General features: G+C 53.8%; 1 protein-coding gene across 2 annotated transcripts in view; it reads left to right on the plus strand.

Moving 5' to 3' along the window:
- Fer1l5 (fer-1 like family member 5) overlaps window positions 1-25324 on the plus strand; it is a 48866-nt gene extending 23542 nt beyond the window's left edge. The window contains exons 20-53 of one of the 2 annotated variants that reach the window (XM_004633242.2): window positions 8887-9011; window positions 9408-9508; window positions 9951-10128; window positions 10202-10357; window positions 11139-11270; window positions 12040-12203; window positions 12460-12574; window positions 13196-13298; window positions 13986-14149; window positions 14237-14407; window positions 14581-14716; window positions 14818-14895; window positions 15680-15861; window positions 16040-16201; window positions 16366-16470; window positions 17975-18121; window positions 18193-18355; window positions 18485-18510; window positions 18854-18904; window positions 18994-19098; window positions 19298-19417; window positions 19611-19772; window positions 19897-19988; window positions 20297-20467; window positions 20652-20800; window positions 20973-21112; window positions 22105-22193; window positions 22379-22474; window positions 22576-22717; window positions 22904-23003; window positions 23076-23269; window positions 23426-23535; window positions 23735-23882; window positions 23964-25324. In XM_004633242.2, coding sequence (XP_004633299.1) covers window positions 8887-9011; window positions 9408-9508; window positions 9951-10128; window positions 10202-10357; window positions 11139-11270; window positions 12040-12203; window positions 12460-12574; window positions 13196-13298; window positions 13986-14149; window positions 14237-14407; window positions 14581-14716; window positions 14818-14895; window positions 15680-15861; window positions 16040-16201; window positions 16366-16470; window positions 17975-18121; window positions 18193-18355; window positions 18485-18510; window positions 18854-18904; window positions 18994-19098; window positions 19298-19417; window positions 19611-19772; window positions 19897-19988; window positions 20297-20467; window positions 20652-20800; window positions 20973-21112; window positions 22105-22193; window positions 22379-22474; window positions 22576-22717; window positions 22904-23003; window positions 23076-23269; window positions 23426-23535; window positions 23735-23882; window positions 23964-24188 — 4502 coding nt within the window. In that variant the 3' untranslated portion in view covers window positions 24189-25324. The remainder of the gene's footprint in view (window positions 1-8886; window positions 9012-9407; window positions 9509-9950; window positions 10129-10201; window positions 10358-11138; window positions 11271-12039; window positions 12204-12459; window positions 12575-13195; window positions 13299-13985; window positions 14150-14236; window positions 14408-14580; window positions 14717-14817; window positions 14896-15679; window positions 15862-16039; window positions 16202-16365; window positions 16471-17974; window positions 18122-18192; window positions 18356-18484; window positions 18511-18853; window positions 18905-18993; window positions 19099-19297; window positions 19418-19610; window positions 19773-19896; window positions 19989-20296; window positions 20468-20651; window positions 20801-20972; window positions 21113-22104; window positions 22194-22378; window positions 22475-22575; window positions 22718-22903; window positions 23004-23075; window positions 23270-23425; window positions 23536-23734; window positions 23883-23963) is intronic. The other variant, XM_023717389.1, reaches the window with a different exon arrangement.
- The last annotated feature ends 117 nt before the right edge of the window (window positions 25325-25441 follow it).

Raw genomic sequence — 25441 nt, forward strand, 5'->3', positions numbered from 1 at the left:
ATGCGTGGTTCTCTGTGCCTGGCTTCTTTCACTTAGCTTAGTATTCTTTTTTTTTTATTATTATTTATTTATTACATTTATTTATTGTGTGTGTGTGTGTGTGTGTGTGTGTGTGTGTGTGTGTGGCCAGCTCAGCCCACCAGGGGGCGCAACTGGCTGGCATGTGGTGCTGGGGATCAAACCGTGGTCCCTGTGCTTTGCCAAGCTTGTTTCAAGTAGGTGCTTTAGACCACTGAGCCATCTCTCCAGCCCTAGCTTAGTATTCTTATTTTTATATATTATACACGTGCGCAAAAAGTATATAAATATATTTACAGTTTTAGAAAGAATGAGTTCCCACGAACTTAACCATACAGCTTAAAAAATAGAGTTAGTTTTCAGTGTTGGAAAATGTCCCTGTTTGGCCTTGCCCCGAAATAACCATGGTCCTGTCTCCTGCGTGTGTCACCCTTTGCTCTATTTTTAATCGTTACCCCCTATAAATGGAACTTTAAAAAGAAACAGTTCTTTTTTACGTAAGTGGCTTCTCAGTCATGTTCATTTGCAAGCTTATATCTTTTGTTCAACATTACAGTTTCATATGGCTCATTTTCACTCGTGTCTGCATTCTACCGTATGATTACACCACGAATTATGTGGTGTGTGTAGACTCTGAGGTTGGATCTCTTTTTGGTAGTATCATAATTTTGTTATAAACAGTCTTGTACATGTCTCCTGGTCATAAGTACAAGGCTTTGCTTGAAATTATATACCTGGGAGTGGAAGAGAATCTCAAGACAAAAGTGATTATTCCAAATTACACTCTTATCAGTATGGTATGAGAATTCCTGGGTTGCTACTCTCTCACCAGGACTTGTTGCCCAGACTTTTTGGTTTTTTGCCAGTCTAGTGAATGTGAAAAAGTATCTCACTGGGCCTTAATTTGTTCTTGTCTCATTTTTAAAATGTTTATTCTTTTATTCGGTACAGGGTCTGACTACCCAGCGCATACTCATAGTGATCTTCCTGTCTGAGCCTTCCCAGTGCTGGCATCATAAGCCCGCACCGCCACACCCGGTGTTGGTGGCCAGCTTGGCGTGGGGCCGACACATTATGTGGCACCAGGGATCGAGCCCAGGTCCTAGTACTTGCCTGGCAGGCGCTTAGACTGCCAAACTATCTCCATGGCCCTCTTGCCTTATAAATGAGGGCTGAGCCTCTTCAGATGTGGATAGAGGCATTTGTACCTGTAAAACAAAACAAAACAAAAAAACCCAAAAGCACCCCTAAAACCTTGTTCCTCTCTTTTATCCATCATTTCATTTGGCTGTATTTTTCTATTGATTTATATATTAAATCTCCTACCAGATGTGCATACTCATGAACTCAGCACCCTACATAAAATATAAGAAATCGGACATCCTTACACCTTTCTCCAGCGAAGGGACTGTTTATTAAGTTTGCCTTTTTTATGCTGAATTGCAGGCATTCTTTTCCATTTTGGATACAGGTCCTTTGTTTGAAATATTTTGGTAACATTTTCCAGCCTGTGGCTTGGCTTTGCAGTTTCTAAACAGTTTCTTTTGAAGGTCACAAATTTCTAATTTTGGTAAAGTTCAACTTGTTGACTTTTTTCATTTATGGCTCGTATGTTATGTGGTCCAAGAAATACTTCCATTAGATCATGCCTGTGCAGAGATCACGCAGCTATTGTTTGTTCGACGTGCTTTATAGCTTCCGCCTCTTTGTTAAGGTTTATGTCTAATTTGACTGATTTTCATATATGGTATGAACGCAGGGGTGATTTTTTTTCTACATACGTATCCAGTTCAGCAATATTTGCTGAAAAAGTTTGTTCCCACATTGAATTAGTTTGGCATCTTTGCTGAAAATTAAGCATATATTTTTGTCTCTCTCTAGAATGTCTGTTCTGTTCCATTAATTTCTCTATCCTTATGCCCACTCACTCATATAAATAATACTATCTTATGTATAGTATACAGTGGAATTGTGCTAGTAAAACTGTATGCATACTTTATATTATCTTTGTATGCATACTTTATATTATATTATATTATATTATCTTTGTATGCATACTTTATATTATCATTGCATTTTTTCTCTTTTTGATGGGGGCAGTATTAGAACCAGGACTTTACACATGCTAAAATATACTATATCACGAATTATACTTTGGCACTTTTTTTCTTTTTGTTCCCAGGGATCAAGCTCAGGACCTTGTGCGTGCCAGGCAGGCGCTTATGGCATGGAGCTATCTCCCTGGCCCACTTTGACACTTTTATTTAAAAAAATTCTTTTTCAGAGGTTGGTGAGATGGCTCAGTGGTCTAAAGCACCTACTTAGAACAAGCTTAACAAAGCACAGGGACTGCGGTTCAATCCCCAGCACCACATGCCAGCCAGCCGCGCCCCCTGGTGGGCTGAGCTGGACACACACACACACACACACACACACACACACACACACACAAATAAAATTTAAAAAAAAATTTTTTTTTTTCAGATAAGGCTGACCTCGAGCCTGCACTTTTCCTGCCCAGCTCTGCTGCAGCTGGCTTTCAGGACCATGCTAGCTAGCATCCCTAGCCTTTTACAAATTTTGTTTAGGATTTTTGCATCTATGATGATGAGTACAATCTTTTTTTATTTAGCAAGTAATTCATTTGGTGGTATAATTTACATACCATAAAATGTACACACCATAAAAATAAAATTTATGTGGCATAAAATGTATCTATTTCAGCTTAACTCAATGACCCATGCCTGTAATCCCTGCATTCTGGGGGACAGATTACAAGTTTGAGTCCAGCCTAGACAATGTAATGACTTAGTAAGACCCTGTCTCAACATTTAAAAAGTAGCCAGGGATGGTGGCACACACCTGTAATCATAGCACTTCAGAGGCTGAGGCAGGAGGGTTGCTACCAGTTCCAGGCCAGCCTCATTTACACAGTGAATTTAAGGCCAGCCTGATCTGCACAGTGAGACTCTATCTCAAAAAGACAAGAAAAAAAAATTTGAATAGGAAGGGCTTGGAATGTGGCTTACTGCAAAGATTCAGTCCCCAGTACTACACACGTGTGAGCATGCACACGCGTGCACACACACACATACACCTGCACAAATTTGTTTTTAATAAGATTTCGACAATCACCACCACACCCAGTTTTAAGAGTTTTCCAACACCCCAAGAAATTCCTCAGTGCTCCCATCCCCAGGCCCACACGATGACTCGCTGCTGCTCTGTGGTTTACTTTCCTGAGTATTTCCTATAAAGGAAGTCATACAATGTGTGGTCTCTGCGCTGGCTTCTTAGCCTCAGCACAAGGTTTCTGAGCTTTGCTTATAGTGTGGCATGCGGCGGTGCCTCATTCCATTTTATTGTTGAGCAGCAGGACTGGGCACATAGCTCGGAGGCAGAGCTGTTTACCTAGCTGAGCCCTGGGTTCAATCCCTAGCTCTGCAAAACAAGAAAAAAAAAAAAAAAAAAAAGAAAAAAACTGTATTCCATGCTATCCTGTAAACCTAGTGATTCCCAAGGATGAACATTATTTCTGCTTTTTGACTACTAGGAATAATGCTGCTGTGAACTTTCAGGTACAAGTCCTTGTGTGAACATATAGTTTCATTTATTGTGGGTAAAATACTTAGATGTGCGATAGTTTTGTAAGAAATTGCCAAATGTTTCTAAAGTGGTTGCACCATTGTATGTGCCCCCAGCAGATAAGACGAACTCAGCTTCTCGTATCCACGTGTGTTGTGACATTTGTCTTTTCCTTTCCATTAGTATAGTACACCTGGAATGATGTCTCACGGGAGCGTGGATTTCTATTTCCTATGCCTAATGATACTGAGCGTCCTTTCATATGCTTAGCCATCATCTTCTTTGATGTGCCTGTTCAGATAAATTGCCCATTTTTTAATTGGTTTGTTTATCCTACTGAGTTGCCAGAGTAGGTTGTAGAGTCTAAATACAAGTGTTTCATCAGGTATATGATTTTCCTCTTTTTTTTTTTTTTTTTTTGAGACAGGGTCTGGCTATGCAGTTCAGGCTGGCCTTGAGCTCATTTTGTAGCCCAGACTGGCCTCAAATTGTATACTGTCCTCATGCCTCAGCCTCCACAGTGCTGGGATTACAGGAATATATCACCACACCCAGCTATGATTTTCTAATAGTGCGTGGCTTGTCTTATTTTCTTAGTAAAGATTGTTTTGTTTTGTTTTGTTTTTGGAGTTTTGGTTGTTTGTTTGTTTGTTTGTTTTCTCGGAACCAGGACCTTGTGATTGCCAGGCAAGCATTTATTCTACTGAGCTATCTCCCCGGCCCCTAGAGTTGTTTTTTGAGACAGTCTCTAACTATAGTTCAGGCTGGCCTTGAACTCGTTATGTAGCCCAGGCTGGCCTTGAACTTGTGATCCTCATGCCTTTGCTTCCAAGTGCTCGGCTTACAGGTGTGTGCCACTATTCCTAGTTTTAATCATGCCTTTTGAATAGATAGATAGATAGATAGATAGATAGATAGATAGATAGATAGATAGAGATAGAGATATATAGATACACATATATATATATATTTGATACAGGGTTTCACTGCACAACTCAAACTTGTAGTGATCCCCCTGTTTTCAGCCTCCCCAGCACTGGGATTACAGGCGTGTGCCACCATGCCCAGTCTCAGTGGCCGGTTCGGCACACCCTGGGGCAAGGCCAGTGTGTGTGGTATGTGGTGCCAGGGATCAAACCCCAGTCCTGTGCTTGCCTAATCAGGCACTTAGTCCACTGAGCTATCTCACTGGCCCTCAGATTCTATATGTTTAATTTAAATAAAATGCAGTTTACTTTTTTTGTTTATGATGTCACATCTAAGAACTCTTTGCCTAACCCAGTTATGAAAATTTTTTCCTATTTTTTCTTGTAAAGATTTTATAGGTTCAATTGTTATAATTAACTCCATGATTCACTTTTTATTAAGTTGTATGTGGCTATCATTCAAGCACCGTTTGTTAAAAAGGGAAAACACTACCTTACATTCCCTGCATTCAAACTGTCTTAAGTTATATATTAAAATATCTATTCTACTCCATTGATTAGTTTCCTACCTTGGGGCTCCATCTATGTCTGATATTTTCTCCCCATCCTTTTTTGAGCCTCTTGGCTTTCTTTGGGTGACTTCTCTTCTGCCAGTCTTCCTCCCGTGCCCTCCCTGGGGCACGGGCAGGGGCTGACCCTGGGCTCCTCATGTGCTCTCCTGTGTGGCTGGTTTGGATTGTGCTCCTCCCTGGCTGGGCTCTTGTTTCTGTCGGTCTCTTGGGCACATTTTCTCTGGCCCTGCTGCAACCCCAACTCCCTGTGTTCAGCTGTGCTTCCCGCAGTCGCCTGTCACCAACATCCTCTTCCGGGTGCCTCTGTGGCCTGGCAACCCGCAGGGCTCCTGCAGAGGCTGGGGTTGCTTTTGGCAGCCTGGCTGTGTATCTGAGTCTGCACATGACAGTCTTCACCGGCTGGAAGCAGACTGATTTTCCTCCTCCCTGTTGCTTTTGAAAGCAGTCCAAGGGCAGAAGAGAAAAAGTGCCTCTCGGCCGAGCTCCTACTGAGAACTGCAGTCATAGGTCTCTTGTTATTTACCCTCCCAACACTTTACTCAGTACCAGAGTCCAGACCTGTGTCTTCCAACAATTCTGGCCAATTCTGATTTTCCACTTTGTAAATGATTTCTCCTTTTCCTGTGTGCCCGACAACCAAAGCCCTTTTTAAATTTCACAACAGCAAGGTTGCTAAGTTGCCCAGGCTGGGCTTGAACTTGCAGGTGCCCTGCCTCAGCCTCGCAGAGTGCTGGGATGACACATATGCACCGCCACGCCCAGCTACCCTCCATATTTTAAAATCTCTCCTGTGTCGTTCCTCTGTGGTCTCTCCCAGCCATGTTCTGGGTATTCCTGGGATGCCCAAGATACTGTGTGAAGGCCATGATCACTGTTGGACTCAGAACAGCCCGGCAGCTCCCTCCCCCTTCCCCACTTGGCTGGTCCCCAGGGCACCTGCTGCACTATGTGTACTGATAGTCTCTTTTGCCTTTCCAATGTTTTTACTTCTTAGTTGAATGTTTAATTCAAGGACAACACATCTGTGGAGAGGTACCCAAACCCCAGTGTCCAACGCGGTGCCTAATTATCCCAAAGCAAACCCATCTCTTCAGATCCTGAAAGGCCGGGGGACCCTGTGCTCTGCCCCCTCCCCACCCAGGGCAACCTCTCTCCTCTCCTCCCTTTTGTTGTTTCTGCTTCAGTCCCATAAGAAAGAAACCATGGAGTGAGGCTCATAGGGCAGGCAGGGCCTCAGCCTTCACTGTCAGCTCACTTGGGACCGTCGCTCGCTCGCTCGCGCATCTGCCTGGCGGCAGGTAGAGCTGCTGCTTGTGTCACTGCTGCAGGGCACCCTGCCCTGAGAACACAGGGGCCCTCACCCCCAGCTCCGCACATCCAGCTGACCGGAGGCCAAAATTACTCGAAAACAACTGTGTCAGAGCTGGCTGTGGAAGTGCACATCTCTAATTCCAGCACTCTGGGAGGCTGAGGCAGGAAGATTGCAAGTTTCAGCCCTGCCTGAGCAATTTAGCAACTTCATGAGACTGTCTCGACATAAGAAATGGGCTGGGGATGTTGCTCTGTGCAGAAGCCCTGGTTTCAATCCCCAGGGCCTCCTCCAGCGGGATTTATAATAAACTCGTGCAGGCTTTTTCCTGTGTCATTATTTCCTGAACAACACATGCAATAGATATTTATGTAGCATTTGCATTGTCCTAGGTGGATTATAAATTATCTGGAAAGGATTTGACATATACAGGAGGAGGGATAGATAGATAGATAGATAGATAGATAGATAGATAGATAGATTATGCAAATGTTCTGCCATGGGCCATGGGCATCTGTGGACTTTAGTACCCTAAAGAAATCCTGGAATCAACTCCCCAGGGAAACTGAGGCCAAGCCTATGCTATGGTTTAGCCCTCGGCCTGCGGTGGAATCTCTGGGCTGTTCTGCTCAGAGTGGGGGGAGCAGCAGACTCTCTGTGGCATCTCTTGATGAGGCTGCACTTGGCTTCCTCACTAGTGGTGGTTGGCGAGGTGTGGCTCAGTGGGGCAGGTGGTATGCCTGGCCTCTGAACTGCTCAGTGTTTTTTCGTCAGAATTTCTCAGGAATTTTTTGTGGTCTCGTTGACGTTTCTCTAACAGGCTCCATTCTGAACTTTCTGCCTGGTAGCTCTCAGCCTTCACAGGTAGTCGGCTTCCCACCCTCAAGCCAGGGACGGTTTCTTCCGGCCCAGGGATGGGCTCTTTCCCTGCCTCCTTCCTGGTCCTGAGGGTGCAGTGCAAAGTGCCACAGACTAATAGGTTTTTGTTTTGTTCTGTTTTGGTAGCAGGAATTGAACTCAGGACTTTGTGCTTGCCAGGTAGGCATGCAGGTGCTGTGCCACTGAGCTGTATCCCCAGTGTGAGCAGCTTGAAGTGAGAGAAATGTGTTCTCCCACAGGAATGGAGGAGACAAGCTGCAGATCAGAGGCACGTTGATTCCTGCTGAGGGCTAAAAATGGGTTTTGGTTTTTGTAGGACTGGTTCACACTGTGTCACTCAGGCTGGCTATGTCACTCAGGATGGTGACCCTCCTGTCTCAGTGTGATTACAGGCATGCACTACCTCGTTTTGTTTGGTGCACTGTTTAACGCATATAATTGTGTGTTTTGATTTTGGATTTTTTTTTTTTTTTTTTTTTTTTGAGATGGGTCTCACTATGTAGTCCTAGCTGGCCTCAAGTGCTTGGAAGTCCTCCTGCCTCAGCCTCCTGAGTGCTAGGATTTTGTGCCTCCCTCCTGCCTTCAGTTTCCCAGTTGTCCTCAATGTCTCTTATCTGAGAAGTGATCATTTCCCACTCCCCATCTCCACCTTCACATGGTGCTGTCTCTCGTCTCTAGCTGTCACCTTTCAGAGACTGTATGTGTGTGCCACATTTTGGCCTTTTAAAAAATGTTCTTGGGGAGATGGCTCAGTGGATTAAGAGCTTCCCTGGCAAGTGCAAGGGTCTGAGTTCAATCCCCAGTTCCACCAAAAAAAAAAAAAAAAAAAAAGTTCTTGTTTTGAGACAGGATCTTGCTAAGTTGGTGAATTGCTAAACCAGGCTGGACTGAGATGCCCCTGCCTCAGCCACCTACAGTGCCGGGATTATGGCCGTGCACTGTGACACCTGGCTTTGCACTACCATTGTGGTCTTTTGCTTCCCTCCCAGACCTCTATACTGGCAGATCTTCTGGGGCTGCTGCCCTGACCAAACCCCTTCCTCTTCTAGCTCATGGGGCACCTGGTCTGGAGACAGCCCCTGCCTTTGTGTCTCCCCTGAGGTATAGAACTTGGCCTGGAGCCAGGCACCTGTGTTATGACCTCCGGGCCATTCTAAGGTGGGTTTTTCCACCTGGAGGCCAGGGACTTTGTGCAGAGAGAGCTGGGGTCATCAGAGCACATAGGTTAGGCCCCTGCCAACATCCAGAGAGGGTCCCATTAATGTCATCAGCAGGTCACATCCTTGAGGAATGAAGTAGCCCATGGGCAGTCCTTCAAGGGGACACAGCCAGGCATGGTGGCGCACACTTTTATTCCCAGCACTTAGGTGGCTGAGGTAGAAGGATCACAAATTTGACCCCAGCCTCGGCTACTTAGCAAGACCCTGTCTCAAAACAAAATGTTTTTAAAGGACTAGGGTTGTAGCTCAGTGTGAAGGCCTTGGAGTCAACCACCATAGTGGGGAAGAAAAAAAAAAAAAGAAGAAGGGGGTCAGAGTGAGAGAGACCTCTGAGGCCACCCCAACATCTCTGCCCCACCATGTGTCCTATGTCCCAGGCAACATCTATCACTACATCCCCTGGTACAACACCAAGCCGGTGGTGGCCATAACATCCAGCTGGGAGGATGTCAGCTTCCGCATGCACTGCCTAAACCTGCTCCAGTTCACCAGGGACCGCCTGGTGAGTGCACAGAGGCGTGGGAACTGCAGCCCTACCCACTCACAGCACTGCGCCTGCGCGTCCACACAGGGGCAGCGCTGGGCACAGAGACTCAACAGACAGCCCAGCGACGGGCTGCCCTGCTCTCCAGGGAAGTAGGGCCTGCTGAGTTTCTCTTCCCCTTCAGCACTGCTTCCTAGGCCCACACATCCTAGGTCCTCCTCGCTACCCATTCCTCCTGCCGGGTAGCAGGAAGTGGAGGTCTCGCAGCCTGGCCAGGGGACGGCACAGTCTTAGATTGCCAGGACCAATGCCCAGCAAGGTCCTGGGTCCTGGCTGAAATCACCCTCAGCCCTGCCCTGTGCTGGGTGACCTCCGCTTTAAGTTCGGCTCTCTCCTTTCTCTCCTGCCATCCAGAAAGCCAATTTGGATACCCTGAAGTCCATCCGGAACCCAAGGGACCCTGCCCTGCTCCCCCAGTGGGAGAAGCTTCGGAGGGAGCTGGCGGAGGATTGCAGGTAGCCGGCATGGTGGGCGGGGGCTGGGCCCTGCAAGCCCTGGCCACCTCCAGGCTGCTCTTCAAAGAGCCCAAGCCTGCCACCCGGGCTCCTGCAAACAGGACCAGGCCACCCCTGTCCAGCACTGTCCCCACACCCCAGCCACACCTCATTTTCCTCCTCCCAAACCCACATCATAAATACCTGTCAGGATCTCCACAGATCTGGTGACTGCTCTGTTGCCTGTCTGGAGGCCACCAGAAAGCCTTTCCCAGGTTGGGTGGGCCCTGTCTTGGTCACATCCACCCACATGGTGGGTAGAGTTCCCAGGCCAGACCAGCTATGCTCTGGGCAGGGTCTCAGGGCTCGAAGGGCACTGTGGCCTGTGATAGGACTGGACTTAGAGACAAGAGAAATGGGAGAGAGGCCTAGCCCAGCCTCTGTTGCTCTGTCCTGGCCACAGGCGCCCTCTGCCCTGCATGACCGGTCAGCCCAAAGCCACCAAACTGGACAGAAAGAGGTGGCAACTCCGCAGCCTCCTCCTGCAGGAGCTTGCACAGAAGGCCAAGGAAGCCAAGCCCAGGGACATGGTGGCCACAGTGGAGGGCTGGCTGCGCCGCCTTGGCGCTGTGCTCCCCGAGGTGGGCACTGGCCGCAGGGCAACGGGGGGCAGCTGGGAGCTGCCTCATGAGTTCTGACTGCCTGTATCCCCAGCCCCAGATGAGCCTCCCGGATGTAATGATCTGGCTGATGGCCAAGGAGCGGCATGTGGCCTTCGCCCGGGTGCCCGCCCACACTGTTGTCTTCTCCCCGGCCGGGCCCTTACACTCTGGCAGGTTCTGTGGGAAGATCCAGACCCTTCTGCTGCAGGTGGGAAGCGAGGATCCCTGAAGTCCCAGAGCAGCCCTGGGTGCCCTCCCAAGGGTGTGGCAGCTTCCTGTCTCCTTGGTCCTTTTCCCTAGAGACAGCCAAAGGTCTCCCCCCTCGGCTGTGGGCTGGTGCCACATCCATGATTCTCCAAAGTGGGCCCCAAATCCACCTCCTCCATTGCCCTTGTGGCCACCACTTGGTCTTTTCCCTGGACATTTCCCCGCTGAGCCATGACTGAGAGATCTCCAAAATATTTAAAGTCATAGGTCTGGACCTTCCCTGGTATCCCTCTGCCTCCTGGAGGTATCACCTCCTCGATAGCCCCTGGCCTTCCCCAGTCCCACCTGTTCTGCCCCTGGCCCTTTCCAGGGTCTAACTCAGCCTCTCACTCTTGCCTATGAGATTCCTACCTGTTCTGCTGAGATCGAATCTACTCTGGGGCTTGAGGGTTAAGTGACTGGGACAAGTCCTCACTGTGTCCTCAGTCTGCTCCTCCGTAGAATGGGGCTGGTGATAACCATGCCTACCCACCCCCTTGGTGGTATAGCGAGGGTCCATGACCTTAGCATGTGTAGTGAGCACACAGTAGGTGCTGCTGTCACCCTGCATGATGAGCCCAGTGCTCTCCCGCCGAGCCAGTTTATGCTGTGGCTTCAGAAGCGCCCGGCTCAGTGAGCACCTCTGCTGCCAGGGCTCAGGGAGAAGGGGTGGTGTGACCCATCTGGGGAGGGTGTGTCCTCACCCACATTCCTGTGCCCTGTGGGATGGACCTTTGACTCAGTACCCAGAGGGTGAAGGACAGCAGGACGCGCCACCAGCCCACCTCCGGGTCTGCATGTGGCTTGGCAACATCGCTGACAGCAAGGACCTGCAGCTGCTCCGCCAGGGCGACATGGTGGTGTATGCAGAGACGGTGAGCGGCAGCAGCGGGGGGACTCAGACCGGCAAAGGACAGGGACTTCAGAGCTGGGCAGAATTATGGGGAGCCACAGTCCTGCTCTGATGGCAGAAGGGAAGGAAGAAGGTTAGCGTGTCAGCCTTTTGAACTCACTGAATGAAGACATCACCTGGTTTTAAGCTGTGTGTGTGGCTAAATACAATACAGTCAGCTGCTCACATCTGCAGATTCCAGCTGTGGGTGGGGAATAAAGTTAGGCCTGCGATGCTGTGTCTGTGGGGCACATGTGCAGCTTTTTCCTTGAATGGTGTGGTGTGACAATGGTTTACCTCACATTTGCATTGTATCTGGTATGATAAGTCAGGCAAAGGAGACTTTAAAGGAGATATGAGGTGGTCACAGGTTGTATGCAAATACTAGGCCCCTCAAGGACAATAGCAGTCAGGGATTGGGCATTCTAGGGGGCTTGAACCTGTTCCCTGAGACACCAAGGGACAACTGTGTGTCTAACCAGCCTTGTGCAAGGCTGAGGTGCTGGAGAGGGATTTTTAGGATGGGGTTCAGGAACTGGGGCTGGGATCCCTTGGTCCCGCAGGTGCCATTAAAGGTGTCAGCTCTAACATATGTCCATCCAGCTCTGCTAGCCAAGCAACCTGGGGCAGCGTGGACCCCTGAGCCTCTGTTCCCTTACCTGTGCAATGGGGTGGAGCCATTTCTAAGGCTAGGGGCTCAGAGTGGGGCCCGACACCCACAGCAGACACTGACAGGGCCTCCCCTCCTCCAGTATGAGAACCAGGCCAAGTACAAAGGCCACTGGGGACCGCAGGGGCTCTATCAATGCCCCAACTTCTCAGATGTCATGGGTCACAAGGCCCTTCCCAAGTCGGAGTTCAAGGCGCCCCCTGGGTGGCACTGGCAGGACAGCTGGATGGTGGAGCCTCAGAGAAGGTAAGACCAGAGTTGCAGGCCTCGAGCCTGTACACCCCAGACATACCCCATGGGGCGAACTTGCTGTGTCCTCGGAGGGCCAGCTAGTGGCAACCCAGAGGTGGGCTCAAAGCCACAGAGCCTGGTCTCTGGGTCTGGATGCCTAAGATGTGGCACAGCCCACCAGCCCTGAGGCGGGGGTGCCTCGTAAGGAAGCAGGAGGCCAGCAGAGGGAGACCTGCAAGTTCAGGGAGATGTGGACTCTTCCTGTCCCCAGGTTCCTTTTGGACATAGACATCAACAAGAGCCAGGTGTTGGAGGAGGTGTATGAGAACCAGGAACGCAATGTCAAAGGCACCTGGGTACCCTCTGCCATCCCAAACACTGATGTGGTGAGCAGGGCTGAAGCCACCCAGCGGGGAGGGTCAGGCAAGGCTACCAGGTGGGGAGGAGAGGCAAGAGCTAGGCCTGAGCCCTGACCCCTACTCACTAGGGGACCCTGGGTGAGTTGTCAGACTCTGGCACTTTCCCCCTCACTGGGACATTGAACCCAAGGGGGCAGGTAGAGATGTCATTCGTAAGATATCAGAAACAAGGGAGGGAAAGAGCCTTCCCTCTCTGGCTCCTTCCAGAGGCGCTGCTTGCCCTGCAGGAGATCAGGGGCTGGTGGGCCTGGCACCAGACGCTCTGCAGTGATGGTGATGGGATGGTTCTGCCTCTGCCTTGTCCCCAGGTGGCTTTTGAGCACTGGAAATGGGACATGAAGGGACTGGACCCAGCATCTTATGTCATTTTACTCCTTACTGTACTGGGCCAGGACAGTGCAGGTCTCATGCATGGTAGCTGTTACTTGGAGGGAGCAGGTGACAGTCCAGGAAGGCCAGTCCTGACAGGGTGACAGCAGACATAGCCAGCACCGTCTGGCCTGGGGGATCAGAGGCCACCATGGGAGATGGTCACAGACAGGTTCAGCAAGTTGTTCCTTCCTCCTCCTTGTCCCCATGTCCCTGCAGAATGGACAGCCCACGGAGGCCCGGGACAGGGTGACATGCCCGCAGGGTTGGCATTTTAAGAAGGACTGGGCTGTGGAGCTGAATCATGCGGTGGACAGTGAGGGTCAGTGTTGTGAGCAGGGCTGGGAGGCAGGCGGGAGGGCCTGGGATCCCAAATCATGCGAGCCACGGGGTGGTTCTGAGCAGATTGGGGTACTGGTTCTTTCAGCAACCCTGAGCAGTGAACCCACCTGGTGTGTTTATTTGGATCTCGCTGTGTAGTCCAGGCTGGCCTTGCACCCATGGTGATCCTCCTGCCTCAGCCCCCCAAATGATGAGATTATAGGCATTTTCCACCATGCCCAGTGCTCTCAGGTGGGATGAGCCTGGGTTCTTGGGGATCGCTGGCCTCGGGACTCAAGGACTGCACCCATTCCCCCCACATGGCCCTAGCTAGAGTGGAGACAGTGCAGGTCCTCACTGTCTTTTGGCCCAGCGTGTGGCTCAGCAGATGTCTTTGAAGCTCTGTCTACCCAAGGTGGCTCCACGAAGGAGCCGAGCCACACGATGGAGAGCTCCGGCCCAGGCTCCAAACGAGCTCTCAGCTGTGTGGCTGTGTGCAAGTCCCTTCCCTGTTTGTAACACAGGCTGTCAGGCCTGGGTGTCAGGTGACAGTGTGACCATGCCTCCCTGGTCTGGAGGATGGGAGGACACTGTGCAAGAGGCACTGCCTGTCTCAGGTCCTTTGGGCTGGTCCAAGCCCCTGGCCTCTAGGCACCCGACGACCCACAAGCCCTGGTGGCGCCCACAGGCTGGGAGTACGGCGTGGGGATCCCACCATCGGGGCTGCCTCGGGTCTGGACTTCAGTGGAAAAAAACTACCACTCGTGTCGCCGTCGGCGCTGGGTGCGCATGCGCTTCCGGAACCATGAGGAGCTAGGTCGTGAGGAGCAGACTGTGTCCTTCCTGCAGATGGTGAGGCCTTCCCTCCGCAGGGCCTGGCGGGGTCACAGACGCAAACTCTTGAGTGATGGCAGGAGCACAGCCCACTTTCCTCCACAGCAGGGTCTGGCCAGCGAGGGAAAGGAGGGCTGGGAGTACGGCAGCTTGGGCTCCACGTTCCACCTGGACCCGCAGCCCCAGAGCCACTTCCGCCGCCGCTGCTGGCATCGCAGGCTGGCCCCCAACAAGGACACGGGCGTGGCACCCATATTCCTCCTGGAGGGCTCCCTGGTAAAGCCCCGTGGCTCGTGAGCCACACCTGCAGGAGCAGGGACCCATTCCCAGAGGGCCACTGGCAGGTGGGGTTAGAGAGGACACGGTGGTTGGCACCAAAGGGGAGGAGCGCAGCTTGAAGACTCCTGGGAAGCACTCAAGGGCTTCAGGGGAGGCTGTCCTGGGTGCAGGCCGTGGATCTGAAACACAGCCCTAAGAAGGACGAGAGTAAGGCGTGGTCCTGGGCTCAGGTCCAGGACTCCTGGAGGCCTGGCCGGGAAGACTGGCGACTGCCCAGCATGCCCTTCATCTACTGCACCCTGGACAGTGAGTGCTGGGCTGGGGCTTCGGGAGCTGCTGGAGGGCAGGACCCAAGGACAGCCTGGTGTGCCTGTGGGCAGGCGACAGACATGGCTCCTCTCCACCAGAGCCCCACTACTACCAGCTCTTCTGCTACATCTACCAGGCCCGGAATCTGATGTCCAACCAGATCCTCGTGTTCCAGGGTAGGAATGTCCCTTGTCATTCAGCCCTTGCCCCCCAGACCCGAGGAAGTCACTCAGCCGTATAATAAGTATTGGGAGGAAGGATATGACAGACATGCAGACCCCTCCCCCAAGCAGCTCCTGGCCTCAGTTGCAGGGGAAAGACCCCAAAACAAAGACTACAAGTAGAGTCAGTTCTTTTTCTTGAGACAGGGTCTCACTATGCAGTTGAGGCTGGCCTTGGACTCACTGTGCAGGCAGGCTGGCCTCGAGCTCACCACAACCTCGTCTCACTCTCTCGAGTGCTGGCGTTACAGCTGTGTCTCACCACACCTGGTGGGGGCTGTGCTTGAGTTGGGAACCCAATCCTGCGGAATCAGAATGGGGGTCAGAGGGACTTCACCCTGTGGTGAAGCTGAGCCTTGAGGAGGGAGGAGTCTGTCTGGGAAAGGCCCAGGAAGAGACAGAATCAGGCTTGGGAGACACATGTCACTTGAGATTGGATACAGAGGAGCCTGTGAGGAAGGCCCACTGCCGGGTTCAGGAGCTGGGAGCAGTTTGCAGGAGCCAGGACAGTGGGTGGCAGGGCTCCAGGGACAGCTGCTGGGCACCGTTTCCTTTGGAGGTTCCAGCCCACCTTGCAGGACCACTGGCTGCTGTAGTCACGGCCCCATCACATCACTGTGAAGCCCAGGCCTCTTCTGCAGGGAGCACGGAGCACACACGGAAGGAAGGCGCCCAAGTCCTGGCTTCTGGGTGGACGCCAAGGTTCACTGGCTTGCACTCAGGCAGCTTTGCCCCGCAGAGCCCTTTGTGCGCGTGATCTTCCTCAACTACAGCCAGTGCACCCAGCACCTGCCGAGCTCTTCAGTGCCCTCGTGGGCCCAGACACTCATCTTCCAGCACCTCCTGCTGCATGAGAGCCCCCAAGACACCCGGGAAAGCCCTCCACTTGTGGTGCTGGAACTGTGGCAGCGCGATGCCCGGGTACAGTGGGCTGGCTGGAGGCAAGCAGGGCTGTATTTTAGAGGAAAGCACCTTGGGGGCAGGGGGCCAGGCGTGCAGAGAGCACTGTGCAAACATCAGTGTCACCGGTGGATCCAGGACGGGAACCAGACCCCTCCATGCTGGCCACCACATTTTGTGACTGTCTCTTCCCTCCCAGGGAAAGGAGAGTTTGTGGGGACGGAGCATGTGGCCTCCAGTGGTCCGGCTGGACCTCAAGAATTGGGTGCTGCCGCCCCTAAGGTGGCACCCACTTGTGAAAGAGCTGGAGAAGGAAGAGGGTGAGATCCTGGCATCCTGTGAGCTGATCCTTGAGACGGAGGTACTGGGAGCCACAGGTGTCCACAGCCAGCAGGGTCATCCCTACCACACACCCCACGAAAGGCCAGGGGCCTGCTTGGCAAGCCCTGTAAGGCTCTGCTGGGAGGTGGAGCTCAGGACCAGCTCACAGAGCCTCATGCATCCTGCCCCGCTTTTGTGCTCCAGAAGCTGAGAGAGAAGCATCTGCCGCTCCTAAGCGTCCCTTGGAAAGATGGGGTCTACACGCTGCCCAAGAGTATCCAGCCCACAATGAGCAAGACAGCCATCGAGGTGAGGGTGGCGAGGGTTTGCCCAGGCGTGTGGAGCCTCCCAGCTCTCTGCTGGGTCCTCCTGACTGTCCACCTAAAGCTTGCACCCTGAGAAAACTCTTCGGGGATGCAGGGGCAGGGAAAAGGAGAGCAGAGGCTCTGCAGCATCCTAAGTCGCTCTCCTGCAAGTCCTCGAGGTGGGCAGTGGACAAGAGGCTGTAGCATTTGTGGTCACATCTGGTTTGGCCACTGTCTCAGTTATTCTCCTCTCATTGCTGGGACAAACACTGGACACCCAAAATGAAGGAAGGACAGGTTTATTCAGTTCGCAGTTACGGAAGTTTCAGTCCATACTCAGCTGGCTCCAAGGCAGAGCGGTACAGGGCAGAGAGCCTCAGTTCACGGCGGCAGCAGCAAAGAGCAAAGGGAGCCAAGGGAGGGTAGCAGCAACAGTGGCAAGAGCCAAGGGAGGGTAGCAGCAACAGTGGCAACACCGTCTGGCTCTCTTAAATTGCACTCAGGCTCTCTGCCCCAGGTTGGGGGAAGTACACCCATAATCCCAGCCTTGGATCACCCATAATCCCAGTGGATCATGAGTTAATCTCAAACTCTAGAAGTCCCCACCCCATGAAGACATGAGGCTTTGGGGGGACAACTAGACACAAACCATAGCAGCCACCCATGCAATAGAGATGCTTTTGAGGAAGGTAATGGAGCTGGGTTTGGTGGCACATGCCTGTAATCCCAGCTCTCAGGAGGCTGAGGCAGGAGGATCTCTGCAAATTCCAGGCCCACCTGGGCTATATACATAGTGAGGTCCTGTCTCAAAATAAAATGGAGGCTCTGAGAAAGCAGATTCCATGATGGTGACCAGGACTGAGTGACAGAGCCACAATGTAGGCTCAGCCCTCCCTGACACCCAGTGCCAGGATGTGAGATCCCCACACTGTAATTGATGCCCTGCCACACATTTACTAACCAGTTGGGTCCTCCAGGGATAGGAGAGCTCTTCAAATTCAGGCAACTGAGCTGGTCCTCATGCTAGGCCAGAGGTGGTCCACAGAAAGAGGTCATGGGACTTTCCTGAGATGTCCAGTGTCAGCTGAGACATCACAGGGTAGAGCCACTGATTGGCCATAGAGTTCTCTAGGACACAGAGTGAGGACCCCTGAGAAATCAGGTAACCTAAAAGCAGATAACAAGAAATCCGCTTCTGTAGGTGGGTCCTGGCAGAAGATACCTCAGGAATTCATGGGGGAGGCTGGTGACACCTAAGGGGCCCAGCAGCAGATAGGGGCCTGCAGGCACCTCTTGATGGGGAGGGAGCTCAGTGTCCAGGCCTTAAGGACAAGCGGCACATTCCTCAGGAGAGAGACCTAGGCTCCTTCAGACTGGCTTCTCCACACAGCCAAGTGCCTTGCCCTGTGGGATCCCTGAGGCACCTTTCTCCTGGGTAGCTGTGTCCCCTCCCCAGGCCTTCCTCCAAGTGCTGCCTGGCCCTGCCCTCCCTTCCTCTGTCCTAGCAGATCCTGGCCTGGGGCCTCCGCAACATGAAGCAAGCACGCCACCCTCAGCTGCTGGTGGAGTGTGGGGGCGAGGCCCTGAGGACAGAGCCCATCAGGGACTTCCCAACCAACCCCAACTTCCCAGAGTCTGCGCTGCTGCTTACAGTGGTAAGAGGCCTGGGATGGGGCTGAGGTAAATCCTGTCCTGGGACTCTCATGCCCACTCTCCCTGGTGGCAGTTCATGCCCAAGGAGGAGTCCTACGTGCAGCCCCTGATACTGAAGGTGCTGGACAACCAGGATTTCGGGCAGCAGACTGTCGTGGGCCAGGCCATCGTCGACTTCCTGCAGCCCTACTTCTGTGATCCCTGGGCACGGGACTATCTGCCCCCACAGCTCCCAAGTACGGCACTGCCCACTCACCTCCCTAGGCCCCTGGGGGTGTGGGGAAGGGCCCTGGCTCCTGGGGGTGGGATTCCCTCCTCCTTGGCCTGTCCTCTCCTGAAGCTCACAGCTGTGTCTCTCCACACAGTGCTGTCTATGAAGAAGCACCAGAAGGTGGGCAAGTGATTCCCGCTGTTTATGGGAACAGCCCTGTCCCTGAGGAGGGGTATTGGTGAATGTGCCCAGTGTGACCTCAGTCAGGACTGTGCATGACAATCAATGTGGGCTTTTAAATCCAGAGACTCAGGCCCTGAGGAACTGCCTCATAGTTGCTGTGGGAGGGCTCCAGAAGCGGAATTTTTGTTCTTCCACACACACATCCCAAGCCTGGCCTGGTGATTCCAGAACTCACAGAGCTAGGGAAATGACCCTGGCCGGAGCCCTTTCCCAAGACATCAGAGTCCCTGTGCCAGCTCTGGGCTGCTGGCCTCACCTTGCTTGCCCTCCCGCCTTCTAGGTCCTAGGATTCCTCTATGAGAAGTTCTGGCTCAAGTTCAGCAAGGCTGAGGTGAAGTAGGCCCTGCCTTAGACACAGGATCTGGTGGGTCCCGGGAGCTGGGGATCCCCTGCCCACCAGCGCGCCCTCTTCCCTCCCAGGATGAGTATGAGCATGAGGTGGACTGGTGGAGCAAGCTGTTCTGGGCCACGGGCGATGACCAAAAGTCCCCAAAGTACAAGTACCAAGACTACCACACCCTAAAGGTGTGGAGGGGCCTCGGGTGGCATGAAACCCCCCACAGAAGGGGTCGCAGATCCAGCCTTGGTCCCTCTGGAAGCCCTCAAGGGGTGTCTCTGTTGTCCTCTGAGATAAGCAGACTGTGCATTAGATGCTTTGGAAAGGGCCTGTGAGCCAGCGGTCCCCAGGTCTCCTGATCCAGGCTCGGTCCTCCCGGCCCTGCAGGTGTACGACTCCGAGCTGGAGGCGGTGCCCGCCTTCCAGGGCCTGCAGGACTTCTGCCGCACCTTCAAGCTTTACCAGGAACGGCCCAAGGTGGACAGCCCTGTGGCAGGGGAGTTCAAGGTGTGCGTCCCCACGGGTGACCGTGTTCCTCTGGCCTGCGTCCTCCTACACACTGCCCCTGCTGCACTTACTGCTATCTCTGGGGTTCTGTCCATTCACCTCCTTCTGTCCCCGCATCCTCTTTGATGGTCCTGGGCTGGGAACCTTCCTTGGGGATTGCAGAGCTGGGCCCCAACACTGTCCCCACCCCCAGGGTCTCTTTCGCATCTACCCCTTTCCTGAGAATCCAGAAGCCCCCAAGCCCCCGCGCCAGTTCTTGGCTTGGCCAGAGAGAGAAGACTTTCCTCAGCTGTGCCTGGTGCGGGTGTATGTGGTTCGAGCCATTAACCTGCAACCCCAGGACTACAACGGCCTGGTAAAGAGTGGGCCCAGCCCCTTCTGGAGCCAGCGCCCGAGCTCCATGCCAGGGCTCACTGCTGCCCCAGTCCCACTGGTCCTGACCAAGCTGGACTGAGTCCCCGCTTCCTGTCCACCCCTAGTGTGACCCTTATGTGATCCTGAAGCTGGGCTCCACAAAGCTTGGCAGCCGGGACGCGTACAAGCCCAACACCGTGGACCCCATCTTTGGCACGTGAGCTGCCCCTTCCCTGCCCTCTGCTGCCCTTCCTGCCATGCTGAGGCGGCTCTAGCAGCCACCTCATGCTCTGGGTGCTCAGCAGGGAAGACAGGTGGACCAGTGGCCTGGCTCTCCCTTGCCACACACTGCCAGGGAAGGAAGTGCAGGCCACAGCCCAGGCCACCAGGTTGCCGCCAGCTGGGCCTGGGGGCTGCTGATGGCAGAGAGCCTATGCTGCACCTGCTCCCGATTCCACCATGCAGGAGCGGGTTGGAAGGGGCCTTGGGCTGAGGTGCTGGCTCGCCACGGCCTCTGGCCTCTAGGATGTTCGAGCTCACCTGTACCATCCCCTTGGAGAAGGACCTGCACATCCAGCTACTAGACTTTGACCTGTTTTTACTGGATGATGAGATTGGAACCACAGTCATCGACCTTGAGAACCGACTCCTGTCTGGCTTTGGAGCTCGCTGTGGGCTCTCCAAGTCCTACTGCCAGTGAGGGGCCTGTGCAAGGGGGGTGGGGAAAGGCTAGCAGGGAGCCTGCAGCACCCTGGAGAGGCAGGAACCTGGCTGGACCTGCCCCATTTCCACCCACACTTCCACCACTGCATTCTACAGCGCAGGGTCATCCTTCCCCAGGACCCACACTACTGTTCTGTCCCTCTCATGCGCCTTGCAGGTCAGGGCCCTTCAGGTGGCGGGACCAGATGCCCCCGAGCTACCTCTTGGAGCGCTATGCCAAGCGGAAAGGGCTGCCTCCTCCAGTGTTTGACCCCAAGGGAGACTCTGTTTTATACAGGGGGAAAAAGTTCAATCTGCAAAACTTTGGTGAGCTCAGCGCATTGCCCAGAAGTCCTCCGAGGGAGGACCTGCGGGTGGGGGCAGGGAGAGGACAGGAGCCAGAGGCCAGCCTACCCCGTTCTCCACTTGTCCACTCTGGGCTGGGCTGGGGAGAGCACCTGAGGGCTGATGGCCTCGTGGTCCCTTCCTTCCAATCCAGAGCCCAAAGCCCCGACTGTGCCAGGTCTGGGCCCCAAGAAGGAGCGGCTGGCACTGTACATCCTGCACACCCAGGGGCTGGTACCCGAGCATGTGGAGACACGCACACTGTACAGTGACAGCCTGCCAGGCGTTGACCAGGTGAGACTGTTGGGGCTGCCCCCTTCCTGTGGGACACTTATGCTTTGCACACGGCCCACTGGTGTCACTTCAATAGAGGACATTAGAACGAAAAGGACACCTGCATCTGCTGGGGGAAGTGCTAAGGAGCCTGGCAGTCAGCTCCTCCATCTCCTTAGTCGAGGAGAGGGGGCACCTCAGGTCACGGTGCAGATGTGACAGCCTTGCTCTGGCTGCTAACTGCAGGCTGTTTTCTTGGTGAGCCCCACACAGGGATGAGCTCCCCAAGGGCACCCTCATTACTCTGTGCCCTCCAGCCGCCACGTGGGCTCCTTCTGCATAGCTCTCCAGCTGAGGGGCACTCCAGAGGAAAGTCCTCTGCTACAATAATCATTCTCATTACCCCTCTTTTCTCGAGAGAGGACCCAGGGTCAAGAGGAAAATTAGGGCCAGTGCTTGGAAAGACGGAATATATTCTTGTTTCCAAGGCTGGCTCTACCGTCCTTTGACTTTCCCCATTTCTTCCGCGTCCTTTCTTGGGCCCCAACCCTCGGTGACTGGCTCCATACCCCACGGTTGTGCTCACCTGACGATAAGCGAGCTCACTGAGCAGCCAGTTTCCTTTTATGCTGCTTAATAAACGAAAGCCCAGGGGCCAGGGAGATGGCTCAGTAAAATAAGCGCTTCCCTGGCGCTTAGAACAAGGGTCTGAGTTCAACCCCCACTTTTGCAAAAAAAAAAAAAAGAAAAGAAAGAAAGAAAAAAGCAAGCCCAACCTCTTCTAAGTTCCAGCTCCTGTCCAGGAACACCTACCTAGCAGGGTGCCCTCCACCCTCCCAACCTGTCACAGGTGACATCATGGCACCATCCTTGGGGCCTGGAACTGGATACTCACCCACCCCAAAGGAAAAAGAGCAGCTCTGCCCTCCGTGGGGTGGGGACACAGCTCAGCACATGGGCAAGACCACGGGCTGTCCTACCAGTGCCATGAGCACTCACCCGTCTGGTTCTAGGGAAAGGTGCAAATGTGGGTGGACATCTTTCCCCAAAAGCTGGGGCCCCCTGGCCCACCTGTGAAAATCAGCACCAGGAAGCCTAAGAGGTGAGTGGCACCCACTTCCCCATCACCCCAACTGCCCTCAAAGGCTGAGTGGCAGGAATCTTCTGCTGGGAAGGGAGGAACCCCAAGTGTGGCAGAGCCTGAGGGCTGCCCCCAGGCCTCGCCCCCTCACCAAGGCTGCGCGGGACACGGCTCCTCAGCAGAGCCTCAGAGTGCGGTGGCTACAGGTATGAGCTGCGCTGCGTCGTCTGGAAAACCGCGCATGTGGACCTGGTGGACGAGGCGCTCAGCAGAGAGAAGATGAGTGACATCTACATCAAAGGGTCAGGGGGTGCCCTGCCCGGGACGGGTGGTGCTACGGTGCCACCGCACCTGGGGGGGACGGGACCAGATGAGAGCCAAGGGGAAAGGACTCTGGCTTCAGGTGGCTGCTGGGGCTGGAGAAGGACATGCAGCAGACAGACATCCACTACCACTCCGTGACCGGGGAGGCCATTTTCAACTGGCGGTTCATCTTCACTATGGACTATCTGGCGGCAGAGCGCATGTGCACTGAGAGCGAGAAGGTGCCGGGGAAGGAGGGTGCTGCCTCAGGGCCCAGGAGCTCCCCGTACCCCTCTGTGCTCAAGTGAGAGTTAGGAACTGCCTGCAGCCAGACACCTCCTTGGTAGTCCATCACTCCTGGGGAGTGTGCTAGCAGGTATCCAGGGGATGTCACCCTTGAAGGCTGAAACATGTCCCCCCTCCTCCAGGATTACATATGGAGCCTGGACCCCACATCTACCAAGTTCCCAGCCCGGCTCATCATCCAGATCTGGGACAATGACACCTTCACCAGTGATGACTTCCTGGGTGAGGCGGGCTCGGGGCGGTGACCCAGGCCGGGGCATGCCCCTTGCTGACGGGGCTTGGCTTCTGGCCCAGGGATGCTGGAGCTGGACCTGTCGGACATGCCACGCCCAGCCCGGCACGCCAAGCAGTGCTCCCTCCAGATGCTGGATGCCGAGCCCAAGTGGCCCTACTTCTTCCCACACAAGCGCTTCTCCCTCTTTAAGAAGAAAACTGTGACGGGCTGGTGGCCCTGCCAGGTCCAGCAGGATGACAAGTGGCGTCTAGCGGTAGGAGCTGGGGAAGGTGTCTTGAGCAGGACCGCTGTGTGGTGTGAGCAGCTCCAGCAGCCTCCGGGGCCCTCAGCTACACCTTCTTTCCTGGTCCGGGACAGCGGTCCCACCAATGCCTCCCCTGCTGATCTCGCCCTCACCTGTGTGTCCCAGGGCAAGGTGAAGATGACGCTGGAGGTCCTATCAGAGAAGGAAGCCTTGGCCAGGCCAGCGGGTCGTGGCCAGTCGGATCCCAACCAGTATCCCACACTGTACCCTCCCCTGTAAGGCCTGTGGGCCAGGGTTGCCAAGTGTCCGTCTCCTCTGTCCATGGGTTGGGGGGCAGCCCTTATGTAGCTCAGTTATGATCTGGAGAGAACAGATTTGGGGTGGGTAACCCCCGAAGGAAAGCCCTCTCTCTGCTCTGGATCCCTTGAGCAGAGGTTCCCCTGCTTTCTCTGGCATCTCCCCTGGCATGGACAGACGTGCAGGTAAATCGTTCATGTGGCTGCGGTCTCCTGTTCGATACCTATTCTTCGGTCTCTGCAGACGCTACCGATGCAAAATCATTAGCTTCTTCATCTTGCTGGTCATAGCATTTATGCTGTTTAAATTTATCTACTCAGCTCCGGTGAGTGGCCACCTCAGGGAGGGGACCGCTGAGGAGGGCACCTTCAGGCTGCTGGCTCAGCCTATTGATGTTTCTCTCCAGAACTACTTGGCCATGAGCTTGATCCGCCCTGGACTCCGGATGCAGCCTCCCATTAAAATATACAACCTCATCACTTCGCCCACTGTCAGCAGTGCGAATCCTGCTCCCCTTGCCACCCAGGCTCCAAGCCTACAGCCTGTGACAGACCACCAGCTGCCCCTCCTCCAGGTGCCTAACCAGCACCTGGGTGCTATCTTCCCAGAACTTCCAGCTCCCCGAGACTGATCTTGCACATCTGCCTGGCTCTCCCGCCCAAGGTCAGCTGCCCCCAGTGTCCTGTAGTGCCCATTCTGTCTTAAAGGGCAAACATAAGGGGTAAGGTGTATTCTGCTTATTGTGTCCACCAAGACTAGCAGAGCTGCAATCTCCCACTGAAATAAACAAGTTTCATAGCAGACCCACCTTGTCATTTATTTTTTGGGGGGGCTGAAGACGGCATGAAAGGACTCATGGGGACAATGTCACCTAGACGTGCCCCTGCTAGGCTTGGGTCTCTTCCATGCCAACAGGCTCTCGGCACCAGAGGACTGGGAGGGATGGCTCTCCACACAGAGGACCAAGCCTGGCCCTCACCCAGCACACCAGCGTTACAGCACCCAGGTCCATGCACGGCCCCACTCCCCACGGAAAGCATTTGTTTCTACAACAAAAAGCAAGGGCCAGGGCAGGGTAGAAAATGCTAGGTTGGGTGGTTTCGTTGGGCCACCTATTTTTCTAACGACAGTAGCCTGGTCCCCTATGCTGAGTGGAGACTCTGTTTCCCAATTCCCTGCTCTCCTTAAAAGATCTCCAGGGATGGGATTTAGCTCAGCAGCACCTGCCTGGCAAGTGTGAGGTTGTGAGTTTGATCCCCAGTATCAAAAAATAAAATAGAATCAATGGCCTCCCGGTAATAAAGAGCTGGAACCACAGAAGCCCCACAGTTCAATCTGTCACCTCCCGACATGCCGTCCCTGCCAACTCATGACCCTACTATATCCTCCACCATACAAGACAAAAGCCACCATTTCCCTCTTCACTCTCCCTTGTCTGGAAGCCAAATGCAAGGTCACTACCTGCCCCCTGGCTCTCTGGGGCTGCTCTTCACCAAGGGGCACTGAGTGGGCACCTCTGTTCACCTCTGCAGCACCCAGGAGGCCTGCATGAGGCAAGGCAGACCTGAAGCAGAGGTGAACCTAACAGGAGGGCCGCTCCCACTGCACAGAGCCAAGACCCCCTGCAGGAGAAGGCAGAGAAAGAGCGATGGGCCTGAAGCACAAGAAAAAGGCCCGGACTCGCAACCCACTCCTGAGAGGAGGGCCAAGCCCATGACTGGTTCCACCAGCCATTCTAAGATTTCCCTTCAGGTACGGAGGCACAGGGATACCGTAGGCCTAGCAGCATGTGACCCCTGTCAGATAAGGCAGTGGAGAAGGGGTCAACACCTAGGACAGCACTTGGCTGTGCTACTCAGTAACCACGAGCTCTTCCAGGTGGAG

The sequence above is a fragment of the Octodon degus genome, unplaced genomic scaffold, assembly GCF_000260255.1.
Source record: "Octodon degus isolate 3935 unplaced genomic scaffold, OctDeg1.0 scaffold00052, whole genome shotgun sequence".
Lineage (NCBI taxonomy): Eukaryota > Metazoa > Chordata > Mammalia > Rodentia > Octodontidae > Octodon > Octodon degus.